Genomic DNA, 18,980 nt, shown 5'->3' with positions numbered 1-18,980 from the left:
GGAAATGCCTCTTTAAACCACCTCAACAACACAAAACACTGGTTTGTATTTGGATTGATTGGGATGCCATCCAGAGGGACCTGGACAGGCTGGAGAGGTGGGCTGAGGAGAATCTCATGAGGTTCAATAAGGCTAAGTATAAGGTCTGCACCTAGATCAAGACAATCCTCAGTATCAGTACAGGCTGAAGGATGATGAAATTGAGAGCAGCCCTGCAGAAAAGCAGTTCAGGGTGCTGGTGGATGACGAGGTCAACATGAGCTGACTGTGTGCTTACGGCCCAGAAGGCAAATTGCATCCTGAGCTGCATCAAAAGAAGCATGTCCAGCAGATCCAGAGAGGTGATTCTGTCACTTCACTCTGCTCTGGAGAGACCTCACCTGGAGTACTGTGTCCAGCTCTGGAGCCCTCAACACAGGAAGGACATGGACCTGATGGAGCTGGTCCAGAGGATGGCCACAAAAATGACCAGGGGGCTGGAACACCTCTGCTACAAGGACAGGCTGAGGGAGCTGGGGTTGTTTTTAACAAACACAAATGAAAAAGAGTACAGTGTGCCATAGAGTAACACCCACAGCCAGGCCTTTTGCTGAAAGTTTGGAAATTCCCCTCTTCCCCTTCTACTTTAAAAATCTCATTTGTTACACCTATGATAAAAACAAGGGAGATCTGGGGGGAAAAGAACACGTGGTCTTAACTCTTTAATAGAGACTTTCCGCTGGGTTATTTTTGTGTAGTCTTGTGATGATGATTTGTTAACCACAAGGCTTTGAAGATCATTTCCTCCACAGATGTTGAGAAATCTGTGTTATTTTACAGGGGGTAAATGCTTCTTTGCTTTCATCTGTTCCTGCTGTAACTGTATCATGTATGTGTAAATGATAGGGGAAGCTCTTTTTCAATGAAGTCCATGACAGAGGACAGTTTTCTCTCTTTGACATAAGATTCTTTCACTCACTAGCTTTATGCTGCTGTGTAGACACAACACAGTACTGACTGAACTCAGAATCTTAACATACCTATCCCCTCACTTTTAATTTACAACTAATGGTGTCACTGTTCTCCTTGCCACGCACACTTTTTAAACTGAGGGTCATTTGTTTATTCCTTTTTTGTATGTGTAGCCTTTCTTTTTCACCATCTTAATGAATAGAATAGAATAGAGTAGAATAGAATAGAAAAGAAATTGATTAATATTTCTTATTCTTAACTTCACAGCCCTGCAGGATGCCCATTTGTTTACCCTTTTAAAAATTCTTCCTACAGTCATTACCTACCCCAATTCTTTTGTGTCTTTTCATTCTCACAGTTTAAGTGTCAGTGTTGAATTTTAAGGAAGAAACTCCACCAGCCTTTCTCTGATGACCCACTCCGCTCATGCTTCTGGCCTGCAGTGTCAAGAGAAACAACTGGATTTAGAAATATCTTGCAGGCTGCATGCATTCCCAGCCAGAGATACATGCCAGCAATAATGTATAAATTAATGGTTTATGTGGCTACAAATATTTTAGGAACAGCAAATCACCCTTGAATTCTTTTGATGTTGTGCTTGACATTGCATGTTATTTTTGCGAGTTCTGGAGGAAGGAAGATGGTGAGGAGGAGTAAAACCTACTGTCATAATTTTTCCTGTGAAGGTTCATGGCATTTTTACCACTGACTGTCTTCAAACACTCTTAATTTTGAGTAATTAACTGTACTTTGCATAGAGTGCTGAGAGAAGTAGTACACCTTTAGGTAGATTTGATTATGAAACTCAGAATCTTATTTCTGTATCATGTGGTGGATTCATGCTTCCTTTTCTCTAGATTTTCTTACTCTGGAATATATTCTAGTATTGGACTGTCACTGCCAAATTGTTATGTGGATTCTCACTAGAATCAGAAAGATCCCATTACAATATAGTTGTGCAGACTTGGTTTTTGATGTCATGAAAGGATTCATTAACAGCTGAATTCAAACTTGGAAGAGGAACAACTATTCACACAGTTGACACCTCAGCCAGATTACAGTGACACAACATCTGGCTTTAAAACCTTTGGTCTTTGCAACCATGTGCTTTGTTCCCTATGCCAGTTTCTATTACAAAATGTAATTCAATTCAAGACCTCCATCCTGACCTTTTTGGGGAGACCAGTGACCTGTGCCTAGGATATGTGAAAGATCAGCTAAATCCTACACATGAAAATCACTGCAGCAATTCAGCTCTCTAGTAGAGTGGAGTATCTTACAATTACAGTACAGCTCCTTGGTCTAGAGAGTCAGACTTCTTACAGTTCTGGTCCAAAACTATGAGATGATCTCCTGTAAGTTCAAAGACTTTATGAGCATCATGGCATTTTCCTCTCAGGGATATATGTATTTTTTTCAACTTGGTCTTCCCTGTGAATACAGAGCATTTCCAGACTGGGGAATGCCAGCCTGGTGAATAGGAGCTAGGTAGAATTAGAGCAGGACAGGACAGGATAGATAGGATAGGGAATAGAAAATAGATCAGATGATGTGGCATAATACATTTTGCTTTGGGATGTGAAATTCCCTGATCACAGAAGAATTTAATTTTCAAACTATGCAAAACTTTTTCTTGATTCATAAGGATTTCCATTTCTTCATACTAGCCCCTACTGGGAAGCAAGTACTTTGCTCTCCTAAATTCACAATTGTAACCAAATAAACAATGGGTTGATACAGCAAGGGCTTTGTCCAGTTTCCAATGGCTGGAATGATAGGCAGAATTCTAGGGAAGTAAAAGAATTGCTTGCAGTTCTGGAAAGGATTCAGGAATAGCCAGTCTTTGACAGCTGAGAGGGGAAATTGACTGCAAAGCAGTAGCTAAATAATTGCATGCCCCTCCCCATGCTGATGTTACAGAGGCAATGAACAAAATAGTAACAAAGCTGAGCAAAGAATTAACAGCAGATTGTAATTCACTGTAATTTCACAAGGCAAGAAAAGACATCTGCCATTTCTGAGTGGAAGCTGAAGCTGAAAGGAGGAGATGTTGGGCAACATTTGTAACTTAATTGCGTGGGATTTTTCCAAGGCTGTTTTCAGAAGTGCGCTATTAGAGAGACAGACACTAAGTGCAGAGCAGCAGGGGGGAAGACTTACACCAGATTGTGTCACCTGAGAGCATGTCCCACATCAGCAATGCCAGTGGGATGGATTTACTGAGTGCTTCTTCCCTCCCCCCCATACATTCACAGATGTAAATTTTTGCAGGTTTTGTTACCTTTTGTTATTTTACGTTTAACCATTTCAAGGCTAATAAAAATAATGTTACCTTATCTTGCCTTGACTCTGAAGTATTTTATTCTTACAGCTTGTGTCTTGGCTGCTTGGCATGCTTACCTTCTTTCCACAAGATAGGTCTGCCATCTTCTGGCCAGGCCACCAAGCACCAAGGGGCTGGCTGGAAATGCACTTAGGTGTCTGTACTGAATGGGCTTTTCCAGTTGGTAAGGCAACCAACCAAGCAAGCAGGCTGAAAATAAAATTTGCTGTGGGACACGAAGTTCTCCTGTCACACAAGAATTTAGCTGTTGCAAAACTCCTCTCTCTTGATTCCTAAGGATTTGCATGAGTTCTTCCTTTTATCTTCGTGTGTGGAAATATCCTGCAAGCTTCATTTATTTCCAAGTCTAAAGGAGACATTCAATCCAAACAGTGAGTATTAAGCTGTTTTTCCATGTAAATTACAAGTTTCAGTGGCTTTTACTGGATCAAAATTGGAATCACATTTTTTTTCTGAACATTTATTTAACACCCAAGTTGCAGCAGAGTGTGAGGCTGAGCAAAGTTCATGTGGTGTAAGTTTACAATGCTAATATTTGATGTAGCTTTAAATAAAGCCAATACTGGAGTTTGATAACACCTTAGGAAGCTTCAAGGAATTTGCCAGCTAGGAGTAAGATGTTAATTAGAAGGCAAGCATTAAATTCTCAAAACTATCCTTTGCTCCTCATGATCTTCAAAACAAAGCTGAATGTCTTTCTGAAGAACAAGAGTTATTTCAGGCACAAGAACTACTGTTTGAAACTTCACAGTCTGTTGTGCAGCACTTCAGATTGTATGCTGTAACTACTCCCTTTAAAGTCTAAGACTAACTCACAAGAGCAGAATGATGCGGGTTTTATTTCCAGGTTAAAGGCATCACGTCAAAATCAAACCCCTTCACAAACTGCATTACATTAATGAACCTGAGAGGAAAGGGAGAAAGACTCTGAAGATGTTTCAAAACAGGACACTGATCTGTATTTTCCACCTCTTTGAAGATAAGTGTCTAAGACAGTGGCTGTCTGTCTCATCATCGATTTCTCAGGAAGCCCAGCTGGTTAACTTAGAGTAGGCTTTCAGGGAGCAGTCAGCTGACAGGAATCCTTGTTCTGCATGTGAGTTCAGAAAACTGAGCTTTCCCACTATCACTTTTTCTTCTAAGGTTTTGTACTGGTAGTGGAGTTCAGTGAGACAGTACCAGCCTCAAGACTGGCAACACTGAACACAGCCCTGCTGCTCAGCCCAGTCACAACAGGGAGATGAATGTTTCCACACCTGGGACTTCATCTGCAAGGCAATATGTTTTAGGAGAGCCACATTTCAGGCTGTGGTATGTTCAGTGTCCAGCATAAGTCTGATGCTCTGCCCTTTTGTCTTTCAGGAAAGAAGCAGCACACAATCAAACTATAGTCTGGGATATGCATTCTCCAGAACCCCCCAACACCCAAGAACAAACAGATACTAAGCTCACAAGAAGTAATGACCAAGAACAGCTACAAAACAGAAATTAATATTAAAATCTAAAAATACTGAAAATCAATTCCTAGGGAAAATTTCAAGCATCTGCTATGAGATACTGTAAATATATATTGCAACATTAACCTTCTAGAGTCATTCTTACTGAGTATCTAATTTGTAGTAAAGCATACTGTTTTTTCTGCCATGGATTAATAACAGGACTTTGGGAGGGGGGGGTGCTTGGAAAACCAGTAAGGAATGGTATGACACCCAACAGGCAAGCATGTTAGTCTTGAAAAATCAAACATCATGACAGTAGAAAAAGGCATACTTGACAGTAATGAAGAAGAAAAAAGAGAGAGAGAGAGAGATCTTTATTCATTCTTTTGCTTGCTTAGTTAAGTCTTTGAATCAGGTCAAAGCTCTGGAAAAGAAAACAAACCTCTGCAGCAGAAGCTACAGTGCGTGTGTGGTGAGTTATGAGAGACTCAGTGTTGTGCTTAGGAAACAAAATAACAACAAATCCAGTGTAGGTGAAGGATCAGGGAGGAGCAATATTAAGTGGAGCATTTCCCCAAGGCCCCAGCACAAAGGAGAACAGGGGCCAAGAAAGCCAGGAGTGAGTGCTGCTCTGAGCATGGTACCCTGGGCAGGAGCTGAGCAGCAGAGCTCTGTCTGGCAACCAGATGGTGGTGTCCATGTGGCAGGTGATGCACCTCTCCTGTAGCCAGACAGATGCCAAGAGGGGGCTGCAGTCCTTAGAAAATTCCATGTCTCTGTCATATAGAATAGAATAGAATAGAATAGAATAGAATAGAATAGAATAGAATAGAATAGAATAGAATAGAATAGAATAGAATAGAATAGAATAGAATAGAATAGAATAGACCAGGTTGGAAGAGACCTTCAAGATCATTGTGTCCAACCTATCATCCAACACCACCTAATCAACTAAACCATGCAACCAAGCACCTCGTCAGGTCTCCTCCTGAACACCTCCAGCGATGGCTTCTTGCTAAATACACTACTGGTAGTTTGGAAGTGAGATAAATATGCCAGAAAGCAACTGTTAATGTAATTCCTTTTCTTATCACCCCTTTTTCAGAGGAGCAAAACCCAGAAGCTTTTTCTCTGTACAGTTTTATAGGAGATTGTAAAGCCATAAACAGCAAGGCCTAATGCCTTCATCTCTGCTTCACAGAATAAGAAAGGAATAGGGGCAAAATTACAGAACTAAGAGATTATCCTTGTGAGATGATGCACTTGTATGTGAGTCTTGTCTCCTGTCAGAGATGACCCAAGACTCATCTCTGTGTTTTGACTCTCCCTGCTTTACCAAGACATTCACCTCTTGTAGGCCCTCTGAGTGTTCCAAGTGAGCATGCCCTTCTAACAAGCAGAAATGTGCCATCCTCCGCTGAGGCAAACAGAATGAGCTGGACAGTGTCACTTTATGCTGATGTGAAATCAAAATCAGTCTTTCACACAAACAAGTTACTACAATTTGTTTTGTCAGATGATTACCACCAGTAAGTTGCTTTCTGCTTTCTTAGCTTCTTTTAAGAAGAGTTAAGCCCATGGATTTAGCTGTAGAAAATGAGTAAGCCTCAAACTTAATACAAGCACTAATCTTCAACACCTTGATGTTTATAATGAAATTCTGAATATATTGAAAATGCCCCAATGTCAGTAACAATATTTACAGGTTTTACCTTAGCTTCTGAACAGTTATCTTGAATTTATCTTCTCTTCAGAAGAAGACATAGACAGAAACTTTTCTTGGGTGAGGACCACCAGTGTCTCTAATTATAACATTAAAAATAGTCCTGTGAGTGTAAATTGTTTCCATTGAATGTTAAGTAGAAATACATTAGTCTTTAAATATACTTCAGGTACTACCCTAGAAGTGCCACATAAGAAAGTCTATGTGTACTAGAGTCCAGAAGAAATTGGGTGGAGGAAAGACAACACACCTATCTGCATTAGCTGGCAAGTCATTTTCATGAGCAGTGCATCCAGCCAAAGCCACAAACACCGCGTTCAGGCAGGCAGAACTGATGACACAAGCTGTCCTCCACAGGATGTAATGAGCAGCTTCAACAAGGCACAGCTGGGTGTCACCCACATGCTGAATCCACTAAAGCCAGTATTAATAAAACATTGATATTTGGCCTGTTTAAAAGTGCAGATTGGTCTCTTTTATACTAGCCTATCATTCTAGGAGAAGAAAATCTTCTTTAGGTTCCTTTCATGACTCTTGTTTTCTGCTTCAGTCCAGATAGAGACATCCTTGCTGACTGTAATGAGAAAGCTGTTATGACAAAATGGAAGATACAAACTGTACAGAGCTTTGTTCTTATATAAGGACTCCAAAATGATACCAGGTAATTAATGGCAAAAGGCATCTGGGAAGGAGAAAGAAAATCTGGAAATAATGAATTGCTACATCTATTAAAAGCAAAAATGAAATTTTGACATGCACATTTTGTGCTGTTTTTGTTAGCAGCCACCTGCTTGCAAAATGTATTGTCATTCAAGGACAAGTTATTGTTGTATTTAAAGCCTTTCAGAATCTTGCAGTCAGAAAACAAGCCAAACCAAACAGTACTCTACAACCCTTCCTGCCTTTTCAGCTTTTACAGTATTATTTTACAGTGACACAAACCCATTATTTTTGCAAGACCATGTCATTTTGTAATAGCTGGTGTAAGCACTGGCATTAATCCCATAAAGCCTTTGGCTTGAAGGGTTCATGAGAGCATTTAGGCAAAAGGAAGAGTTTTTAAAACTCAAAAGTTTTGCCAAGAAGTGAGTTTAGATGTGGCCACCCTACGTGGGCACAGCCCCTCCAAGTGGCCTCCGCAAACTGGCATAGCCAACACCTAGTTTTGCCAATTCATGAGATACTAAAGATTGCTTTATTGCCCAGTTACTGCAATTTGTGCTACTTACACAGCTGCAGTTCAAGGAATTGGTCAGATGCTGCCCTTGGTAATTTGTGTTTATGCAGTTTCTCCTGCTTCAAAACATGTAAACAGGAAACTGGGAATAGCTTTGGAAAAACATGACATAGATTTTGACCACTCTGAGCTGCCAGGAAAAAAACTACAAATGAATTTTTACATGATTGACAGTGAAATCCCAACCTTCTGCTACATGCTGTGTATCAACATAAAAAAAAAACCAAACATAAAATTATGCATTCCTTAATGACATTTCTCTCCTGGATCACACACTCATTTTTAAGATCAATTCACCACTTCTCAAGGAATATATCTTTATTTATTCCAACCAAACCAGGTTGGAAGAGACCTTCAAGATCATCGTGTCCAACCCATCAACCAATCCAACCCACCCAAACAGCTAACTCATGGCACCAAGCACCCCATCAAGTCTCCTACTGAACACCTCCAATGACGGTGACTCCACCACCTCCTTGGGCAGCCTATTCCAATGGGCAATCACTCTCTCTGTGTAGAACTCCTTCCTAATATCCAACCTGAACCTCCCCTGGCGCAGCCTGAGACTGTGTCCTCTTGTTCTGGTACTGGGTGCCTGGGAGAAGAGACCATCATCCGCCTGTCTACAACCTCCCTTCAGGTAGTTGTAGAGAGTGATAAGGTCAGCCCTGAGTCTCCTCTTCTCCAGGCTGAGCAACCCCAGCTCCCTCAGTCTTTCCTCATAGGGCTTGTGTTCCAAACCCCTCACCAACTTTGTTGCCCTTCTCTGGACTCGTTCCAGCAAGTCAACCTCCTTCCTAAACTGAGGGGCCCAGAACTGGACACAGTACTCAAGGTGTGGCCTAACCAGTGCAGTATACAGGGGCAGAATGACCTCCCTGCTCCTGCTGGCCACACTGTTCTTGATGCAGGCCAGACACTGTTCTTGATGCAGGCCAGATGTAGAGCATCAAAGGATTGCAGTGATTTGTATTTGTTATTGAAATAAATGATCTGTGACTTTCTGACTCATAGCCTGATACGGGAGGTGTACTAAATAACTCAGAAAGCATTTTTGAGCCTTAAATTCTTATTTGTTATGAAACAGCTCCCTAAGGGCATGTGCACTGCCCTGTCCTGAGGTGTAGGCTTGACACTTGACACTTTCAAGAAGCCAAGTTCACCCAGCCAGAACGATACGCGGAACAAACCTCACCTCAGAGTTCAGGACTCGTTGCAATTAATCTATCTAGACAAATAAAGGAGAGGTCTGCTTAACTGGAGTGCTAGTTTGGGGACGACAAATTGCACAAGTCCTCAACTAAGAAAACCTTTTCTTATAGGAATATTAATATGAACTTACTTAGAGTAGGATTTAACCTCCATATTTAAAAATAAGTTGAGAGTGCATTTGACCCCAGCAATCACACAACAAACTTCCCTGCAGTTGTATGCGTAACCGAATTCAGTGGTTGCAGCTGGGTAACAAAATTGAATCACAGAATGTTAGCGGTTTGAAGGGACTTCCAGAGATCATCGAGTCCAACTCCCCTGCCAAAAGCAGGATCTCCTAAGGTAGCCCACACAGGAATGCATCCAGGTGGGTTTTGAATGTGTTCAGAGAAGGAGACTCCACAATCTCTCTGGGCAGCCTGCTCCAGTGTTCTGTCACCCTCAGTGTAAAGAAGTTTCTCCTCGTTGAGGTGAAACCTTCTATATTCCAGTTAGTATCGATTGTTCCTTGTCTTATTGCTGCTCACCACTGGAAAGAGCTTGGCCCCCTCCACTTGACAGCCACCCTTCAGATATTTATAGACGCTGATCAGATCCCCTCTTGGTCTTCTCAAGAGGGGTTCATGGTTCCTTATTTGCAGGTATGCAGTGCAAGCTGCAAAGTTACAAACACCCAGTAGGTGTCATCTTTGTACACACTGTATGGCAATTCAGCTCATCCGGGGCGGGGGCGCAGGGGGGATAACTGAATTTAAATGAAAACTCTTACACACTGCAACAAGTTTTCTGACGAACGTCTAAAACCTGTATAAATGTGATCCTCTGCGCTGTACTAGCACTAGATTTCTGGACTACTTGCAACCTGGAACTGTTTAGGCACAAATTTGCAGATATCCATGACGGTATTTACAAGCCTAAGTAACATCTGCAAAATATGCCTGTAAATGTCCATATTGAAACCTGAAAATCCATTTAATGGATTCCATTTAACCCACGTAGCCTTAAAGCAATATAAAGATGTGCCACAGCGTTGCCTCTGAGCCTGGAGCCTGGATTGCAAAACTAGACTTCAGAGTCTCTTTGCTGATGAGGATATTAAATGAAGTTGGAAGGGCTTTGGGGGGCCAGGGAATGCCATTTGCATAAATAGTGTTTTAAGTCCTGACTTCTTGAAATTACATCTCATATGAATTAGCATTTCAGTTATTGGTTATTGGGGGTTATCAAATACCCAGATCTGCTTAGTTTACATTGCTTTTCATTTCAAATTAAATATTTTTATTTATATTCCTCAGCTTCACACTAACCTGAGGAGTAAAACTGTTCAGGTAAGCCTGAATCACTGTGATTCAGCTATCTTCGAACTTAAGTAGGATTAACACCTTTCACATTTTAAACCCTAACCTCTATTATTTGGCATAGAGATACTTACTAGGTCAGAGTTATGTCTTTCAGCATGCACTTTGTCCACGTCCACGGATTTTGTAATACAATCCTTTAGCAATATGGCCACATGTCTTGGCTTTCTTTGTGTGGGGTATTGCTTAGGAAAGTTCCCTTGCAATGCTGATGCTCGCTGATCCAATATCCTTTGAAAATAATAGAAAGATTTCCAAGGGCTTACGCCATGAACTAGCCACTCAAGAAAAGGCTGGGCTAGGGCAGGTGAAGCTGGAGGCAAGCACTAGCAGGAAATGGCAGCGGGGCTGATGCCAGCAGGCACAGAAGCCACTTCCAGCTGTGGCTTGAAACCTGCTTTAGATTCGCACAAGCTAGGGGGTGGGAAACGCCCCTGTTTCGGATGGACTGGTCACTCATTGGCATTTAATTTTAAAGTTACTATTTTTTCAAAGCAAGTCAGTTTGAAGTTTCCAGTAGTCCTTGGATCTGTGGGTTCTGTGCAGGTGCATGAGAAGCAAAATGCTTTTATTGCCATATGTCCTGACCTATGGCTATGCGTCGACGAAGAGCAGGCTTTGCACCACACACCGAGAAAACAGAAACTCTGCGTAACCCTCCCCTAATTCAACGCCCATCAGTCCTTCAAGGAGACGTAGTCACTGACCAGCCGGCAAAGGCTGACATCAGGGAGAGCGGGAGGGGCAGGCGCGGGGAGGCGGCGGGCAGGGTATGAAGAAGAGCGGCTTCTTGCGGAGAAGGGCTGAGAAGCAGTGCCTTTGCGACACACGAAACGAGTCGATGCTTATCTCTCACGTCAATAGCAGATGGCGGGGTTTCTTTTATTTCTTTGCTACTGCACACGCCGGAGGGGAAAGGGGAACCCTCCCGGGAGCAAGGCACGCGAGGGCGAGCCCCAGTGCTGTCTCGGGAACGCCGCCCAGACCGATCTCCGCTCCCACTTTCCCGTGCCAGGGCCGCACCGCCCGTCCTCAGGGAAACCGGCGCCGCACCGCCGAGTGGGGCGGGATTCCCCTCACGCAGCCCCGGCCCTAGGGCCAGGCTAGCCCCCCAGGCCCGGCAGGTGTGGGGGCACCAGGCCCCGCTGCCTGTCCCTCGGCTCGGCCAGGCAGGGCACACGCCTGCCGCGGGACGCCTTCCCCCGTGGCGATTGGGCGTCCGCGCGCGGGAGCCGCGCCGCGCACTGTGACGCCCGCGCCGCCCCGCCCCGCCCCGCCGCCCCGCCCCCGCGGCCCGGCTGGGGCCGGCGCTGCCGAGGGAGCGCAGAGGAACATGGAGGCGGCGGCGGCGCGGCGGGGGGCCCGGGCGGCGGGTGCAGGGCGGTAGCGAGCCCGCCGCCCGCCCTCCCCCCACTCCTGCCCTTTGTCGCTTTTTAAGAGGCGGGAGAGGGGGGTTGCCGACAGCCTCCTCGCAGGGGATGGCACCCCCGGGCCCTCCGCGGCTTCCGTGGCTGCGGCTGGGCCCGCGGCTGCGGGCTGGGCTGGAGGTCGCGCTGCGGGTGCCCAGCCTGTTCCTCATCGACGCCATCTTCAACTCGTCCCCGCTGCCGGGGGGCTCCCTGTGCGCCGCGCTCCTGGGCGTGCTGCTGCGGCTGCTGGGTGAGAGACCTTCCCCCCTCCCGCCGCGGGACGGGCTGCCTCCCGCCCCGCCGCCATTCCCCTGCCCGCCGCGCAGCTCCGGCCTTGCGGGGTTGGCACCCCCGCCGGGCCGGGGTCAAGACCCGCGCCCCTCTGCTGCTCTCTGCCCCCGCTGGCCTTGTTTACATCTGCAGGCAGGGCAGGGGCGCTGCTGCGCTCCCCAGTGCCCTCAGCCCACCGCCTTGTCGGCTGATCTCGCGGCCTGTCTGCTCCCGTCACCTTCCCCTGTCTCTGACCCCTTCTTGCCGTCTCCTTTCAGCCGCCCTGAGCTCGCCCCTCCCCGAGATCCTCCTCGGCTGATCGGGATAGATCACCGCCCTTCCCTCCTCCTGCCAGCCTCAGCGCATGCCCCCGCTCGGTGCCCGCTTCCCCACACCATCCCTACCCCTGTCCGTCGCCGAGTCCCGGCGCTGTGCCCGGACCGGAGGGGACAGGCCGGCTCTCTTCGCTCCCTCGCCAGGGTGGCATCATCCCGCTTCCCCGTGGCGGTGCGCAGGGGCCCGCGGCGACCAGCCTCGGGCCGGCTCCGGGCGTGGCTGCTGCTGCCCATGTGCGCGGGGGCTGGGGGCTGCGAGATCCCCCCGTCCCCACACACACTTTCGGCAGAAAATATGTGACTGAGGACTGAGTGGATATAGATCATTTATTTTTGCTTTGAGAGCACTTTGAATAGTGTGATGTCTTCCCGAAATATGCCGTTAAATCCCCGTGTTAGGCACAGCAGTTCAGAAAGGAAAGAATTTGGTTCCCCAGCGAAAAAGAAATCTCTTGAAACCTGCCGATGGTTATTTTTAAACTTTTTGCTTCCCTGGGATGAAGACTGAAAATCACCGGTATAGCTAGGAGATACTGTTTTCAGTACTACTTGTTATCTGTGGTTCTTAGGTAGCCTCAGCTGGGTTGGAGTCTGCAAACTGCTGTACATGGCATGCTGCATTGTGTATCACATCCTGGAGCTGAGAGTCCCGAGACAGGAAGGAAAGGAGAATCCAAAATACAGCAAGTTGTGTTTTTTTTCAGGCCTGTGACATGTTAATTTTGTGAGGTTTTTGATGTTCATAGTAGATAAAAGTAGGAAATAGATGGTATAGCTGTTGGGGTAGGAAGCAGAGAAGAGAGGTTAAAAGGAAATGCACATAGTGAGAAGTGTAGTGGCGATGACATTGACGAAGTTGAGTGGAGGCGAAAAAGTAAAGGATAACCTATAAGGAGACAGCAGGTAGGAGAGCAAAGGGATAAAATGACAAAGCAAAGCAGGCATCTTAATTTGGGCTGCTGCTTCTTTGGTAAAGGATGCCTGGGGCAGTTGCTCTTGTGAGAAGCAAGGCTGGGGAGGTCCTGACTGGGCTTTCAGCTGGTACCCACAGCTCTGTGGTAGGGAGGATGGGTTCTTCCTCCCTACTTTCTGTTTTCTTGACCCTTTGTTCCTCACTTCTGGAGTTGCTGTGAGTTCTTCCCACTGATTATTCCTTTTATAAAAAATGACATTGCAGTGCTGTAACAACTTTTTTTTTAGGAGCCCTTCATTGCATGATCAGTTGCTCTATGAAGTGCCTTGAAATTAATCCCACATAAATGAGAACGGTGGATGTGTTATTTGATGATCTCGCTTAAATGTGGGATCAACAGATTAAGGCACTTTGCAGCATTGCATCTATATGATCCGTTTTCCTAAAGGGCTTGGGGGGCAGAAGTGAGCAGTCCCTCCCTTGTCTCCTGCAGAAGAGTTTTGGGAACAGTTTGTGCCAAGAGACTTATGTTGTACTTTGAGACAAGCAGTCTGTGGTTCTTGTCCTTCCAAAATGAAAGACAAATTGGTATGTAACCACTTAAAGATGATGTTAAAGACCTTCCATCTGGTTCATGCAACAGAGTACTTTTGCATCTATTTTTTTCCATCAGAATTAAGGATTACAGGGTTGGATCTTTGCCGTTGTTAGGATAAACGGAAGGATTTATTTTGGACCATTCTGTGTTTACATAGTGGGAAAGTTGCCCTTGTAGTTACTATTTGCAGGCTTTGAAGGACTGTAGCACAACACTACTTAGCATAGGATAAACACACAACCTGTCCTGTAGATAGAAAGCCTGTAGCTCTGGAGGGATTTGGTAGCTTTCTGAAATATTCTGGCAGTGCAGTTCTTCAGGAGTGCTAACTGAGCTGTATGATATTGAAGTTTTAATGCAGGATTCCTTGGTCTGATTCTTCCATCACTTATTTTCCATGCAAGTACATAGGGCTGTACAAGGCACAGACCCAACTTCTACAACTGGAGCAGATTTTTTCTTTGATCTTGCTTTGTCTCCAGCACAATGTTTACCTTTCGTGTCTCTGCAATTTGTTTTAAAAGTATCTTGATTCCAGCAGAACCACCACCCCCAGGACTGTGAAACTGGTACTTCAGACAGCAGCTCCTCCTCAGTGAGGACACTGAATTACAGAGGGTTGCTGTAAATGCTGTAGTCTGTAAACAAAGAAGCAAGCAGAATGGCTGAGGCAGGGGCAAAAATAAAGCTGTCACTTCTACATGATTAAATAAAGGTAACTGAGTCTTGCAACTGGCTGTAGGTAGTGTGCTGCTGTGGAAACTGACAAATTGCAGGAGTTGAAGGAAAAAAAGGAGGGATTCAGTGCAACGCAGGGAGTTATTTTAGAAGTAAAGCTGCCTGGTTTGATTAAATGCTGCATTTGGAGGCCGTGGGAAAATGCTGTTTACTGTGTGGAGAACACATCTTGGGACAGGGAGAAGGCTCATCTTGTAAGATGGACTGAATGACATAGGTGGGGGCAGAGTGCTGACCTCCCCTTCCAAGACCTCCTGTGCTCTTTTGAGGGGAGGGTCTTCACTTTTTCACACAAGTGCTCTCAGAGAAATGTGTTACCTTCTGTTAGTCCCTTCTTTAAAGGAACCAGTAGCTCCAGCTTTTCTGTTGACTGTAGTACTGCTTTTAGAGATGTCTTGCATGTGCAACGTGTTTTAGAATGACCTGTGGTAGCTAAATACAGGCTTGTAACTGTGAGAAAGAAAACAAGATTTTGTTAACAGGCATGTTTCAGAGCAGCCTGCTTAGTGCAAAATACATCTCATTTGGCTCCAGTTATCAGAATTATGTAAATAATGAGCTTGTTCTGGGCATTTGAGCCTTTTCTGTGACTTGTGAGAAAAGACAGAGTGCAGACTCTTGCAGTGTTAGCTTTCCCATAGATGTTTATGGCGGTGTGCACGAAACAGCAACAAAAGGGTCAAAGTTATTTTTATGGAAGTGGTCTGTATGATGAATTCTCAGCTTTTCATGGAACTGAGCTGTGCCACAGGGCACTTTCTGAAAAGTGATTGAGGCTTTTCTTCAGTCCACTTCACAAGGTTACTAGGTTAATGATTAGTTAAGGAAAATGTTTTAATATCAGCCTGTGCTGCTGGCAAGGAATACTGCTTAAGGTGCATTAACTTTTTTGTAGTCTACCTTTTGCTATTGATTCATGTTGACCCTCGCCCCTCATCTTCAGTCCTCCAAGCTGGGGTGGACAGTTGGCTTTTTGCACTGTTCAGGGCAGTTTTAATACAAGCATCTGGGAACACTGCTGGTGGAAGTAAATGCTGGTTCTTACCAAAGTTATTTATTCCTGTGATCAAGATACCATGGCTTGAAATATTTTTTTAAACACTTGATTATAGAGGATTTGGAACAATCTCAAATCATCAGAAAAGATGGATGTTACCCATCCTCCAGCCAAAAGAGGATTACTTGTGATTTCATTAGTTTTAGTACAGAGATTGAAAGCAACTTACAATCAAATGTGAGTTGTAGCAATCAAAATCTCTCCAAACTGGCTCGTATGAGTAAGCAGCTGTATAGACTGGAAGCAGCCCAAGATGCCCAGCACAAAGGCAGTCTGTTTCCTGAAGAAAAAGTGTTAAGGGAGTGAATCTAGTGATAAGTGCAATTTAATGTGTTATGGCAGAGCCCTTACCTGTGTAGTGATGAAATTCATGTGAGCTACGTTACAGAAGGAGTTTACTGCATAGTCATAAATATAATGCCATAAATGTAATGTAAATGGATGCTGTGACAGGTAGAGATGTTCAAGTCATGGTCATGGTGTGTTCATGGTCAACATGAGGGAAATAGTAGCAAGCAGAAATTTCAGGATCTAAACTGATGTCTAAAAAGTAAGACTGTTCTCACTGGCATTGAGAAAGTGGCAATTGGTGCAGTGTTGGGTTCTGTGTACAAAAGCTTCATACTGCACAAGATCCATGAGGCTTTTGATTCAGGATGCCTTACCAGAAATGACAGAAAACTGAAGGGAATTTGAAGAAGAGTGCCCTCTCCCCAGTAGACTACAGCAGTTATTCACTATTTTCCATTAAAGGTTTTAGCTGAACTGTTTGGGTGACTGTTAAACTTCAGTAGTCCAGCTTGGACATCTGTAGTTGAGTATTATGCTCAAGGACTTAGTAATACTCATCCCTTATTAACTTTACCTGTAAAGATGATGCTGTATCTGGTAATTATTTTCTGCGTTTCAAATTTATCTACCCTTAAGATGTCAAGAGGAAGGCTGAAAGGCTGGAGTTGTCAGTGCTGTAGTCTGAAACTGCAGAGGAGCCTAATAGTAATTGTGGCTTAATGCTTGCCTTGGCTTTGTGTTGCAGCTGCAGTGCAGAGGTATTGAATGCAGAGACTGACTCTCTTTTTCCTGAAAGGGGAACCACCCATAGTGCAAAGTTGCAAGTGACTAACTGGGAGGTGATACATTAAATAAATGTATATAATAGGTTAAAGTCTGTTGAATGTCTGCTGAGAACTAAGTAATTTCAATCTGTTTCTAGGTGTTTTTGTATCCAGTGTTGTTCTGGTCTTACAACAGCGAGCACTTTTCAAGTTCTATATGATCGCCTCTGCATTTCTGCTGGCTGTGACTTCAGTGTTAGTGAATTACTATGCTTCTTTGCACATAAACTTCTACAGTGCCTACTACACTGCTGCATTTGGGATTCAGATCTTCCCTCATAAAGGACCTTCACTATGGATGGCACTTTCCATCCTTCAGCTTACCTTCGGAATCGGATATGTTACGTTGCTAAATGTGCAGTCCATATACTCTCAACTCATCATCCTGGATATACTGATTCCCGTAATTGGCTTGATTGTTGAATTACCTTTAAATGTCCGTCAGATACTAGTTTTCATTTCAGGCCTAGTTCTGACACTAAATACCACAGCCATTTTAGTTAAGAAGATGAAGTGGTTTTACTACTCGGTGCGGTATGTGTACCTGCTGGTGAGGCACATGTACCGCATTTATGGATTACAGCTGTTGATGGAAGATACGTGGAAGAGGATTCGGTTTCCAGCTGTACTGCGTGTCTTCTGGCTAACCAGGCTTACAGCACAAGCTGTGGTATTAACATATGTTGTAAAGATGGCTGAAACTAATACAGAAGAGAAATTCTTCCTGATATCATGGGATAACTGCTGGGAACTGATCTGCAGTCTGATCATAAGTGGCTGCGACTCTACCTTAACTGTGTTGGGCATGAGTGCCGTCATTTCCTCAATAGCGCATTATTTGGGACTGGGTATCTTGGCCTTCATCGGATCAACTGATGAGGATGACAAAAGGCTTGGTTTTGTAGCACCTGTCTTGTTCTTCATTTTGGCTCTGCAGACTGGTTTAAGTGGACTGAAACCAGACGAACGGTTAGTTCGCCTGAGTCGAAACATGTGCCTTTTGTTGACCGCAGTCCTGCATTTTATCCACGGAATGACAGACCCTGTGCTGATGTCTCTCAGTGCCTCCCACGTGTCATCGTTCCGCAGACACTTCCCTGTACTGTTTGTTTCCGCTTGCCTTTTCATCCTTCCAGTTCTGCTCAGCTATGTCCTCTGGCACCACTATGCATTAAATACCTGGCTTTTCGCAGTTACAGCATTCTGTGTAGAGCTTTGCCTAAAAGTAATAGTTTCTATCACTGTTTATATATTGTTTATGATTGATGGCTACTATAATGTGCTATGGGAGAAACTTGATGATTATGTCTATTATGTTCGGTCAACTGGCAATATTATTGAGTTTATATTTGGAGTAATCATGTTTGGAAATGGAGCTTACACCATGGTTTTTGAATCGGGAAGCAAGATCCGTGCTTGCATGATGTGTCTACACGCGTACTTCAACATCTACTTGCAAGCAAAGAACGGCTGGAAGACATTCATAAATCGCCGAACTGCTGTCAAGAAGATAAACTCACTTCCAGAGGTAAAAGGAAGTCGGTTACAGGAAATAGACGATGTCTGTGCAATCTGCTACCACGAGTTCACCACCTCTGCTCGCATTACTCCATGCAACCATTACTTTCATGCACTTTGTCTTCGGAAGTGGCTGTACATTCAGGACACTTGCCCGATGTGCCACCAGAAAGTGTACATCGAGGACAAGGAAAATGCCAATATCTCTAATAACAACGGGTTTGTGGCACCAAATGAAAATCCTGTACAAGTTGCAGAGGAAGCTGCTGATGCTGAAAATGAACTGAATGAAGATAATGATAGTTCTGATAGTGATGAGGAAAATGATGACTGTGGGGCCCAGCACTTGAATGAGACTGTTAATGTTGACTCTAACTCTCTTGGTGATTAAGATGCCCTTTAATAAGCCGTGAGGTATTTGTTTGCGATTGAGTTCAACAGAATAAAAGCATCACTTTGTAGTTATTGTACTTAAGCACAACAGCAGTATCTCAGTGTTGAATCTGTGAATGGTGGTTGTTTACTGTGGTGTGTGCTACTGTAAATATACCTCTAATTTTGGCTGGTCTCTTTGATGACCACCTTAAAATTATGTACATTATTGTACATGGAATAAAATGTTTTCACATGTTTCTAAGATGGTTGGAAAAAACACTCTTTAATTGATGTAGTGATAATGCTGTGCCAAAGACTGTATACCAGTAATCCCCAATCACTGAGTTCTAAATGCAAATGAAAAATACCAGTGAAAACAGACTGTTTA

General features: G+C 44.2%; 1 protein-coding gene across 1 annotated transcript; it reads left to right on the top strand.

Moving 5' to 3' along the window:
• Window positions 1-11,575: 11,575 nt before the first annotated feature.
• On the top strand, window positions 11,576-18,854 carry RNF139 (ring finger protein 139). Its single transcript, XM_068155576.1, has 2 exons — window positions 11,576-11,923; window positions 16,798-18,854. The coding sequence occupies exons 1-2, from the start codon at window positions 11,743-11,745 to the stop codon at window positions 18,606-18,608; spliced, it is 1,992 nt and encodes a 663-aa protein (XP_068011677.1). The 5' UTR covers window positions 11,576-11,742; the 3' UTR covers window positions 18,609-18,854.
• The last annotated feature ends 126 nt before the right edge of the window (window positions 18,855-18,980 follow it).

The sequence above is a fragment of the Melanerpes formicivorus genome, unplaced genomic scaffold (assembly GCF_026170545.1).
Source record: "Melanerpes formicivorus ecotype bairdi unplaced genomic scaffold, bMelFor1.0.p_v2 SCAF_32, whole genome shotgun sequence".
Classification (NCBI taxonomy): Eukaryota; Metazoa; Chordata; class Aves; order Piciformes; family Picidae; genus Melanerpes; species Melanerpes formicivorus.
Note: the sequence above shows the minus strand (reverse complement) of the source record. Positions and strands in the feature narration are given on the sequence as shown.

Excerpts from the sequence above, each read along its gene's own strand:
- RNF139 (XM_068155576.1), top strand. The coding sequence starts at position 11,743 with ATGGCACCCCCGGGCCCTCCGCGGCTTCCGTGGCTGCGGCTGGGCCCG. Across the intron at positions 11,924-16,797 it reads CGTGCTGCTGCGGCTGCTGG|GTGTTTTTGTATCCAGTGTT; the intron begins GTGAGAGACCTT and ends ATCTGTTTCTAG.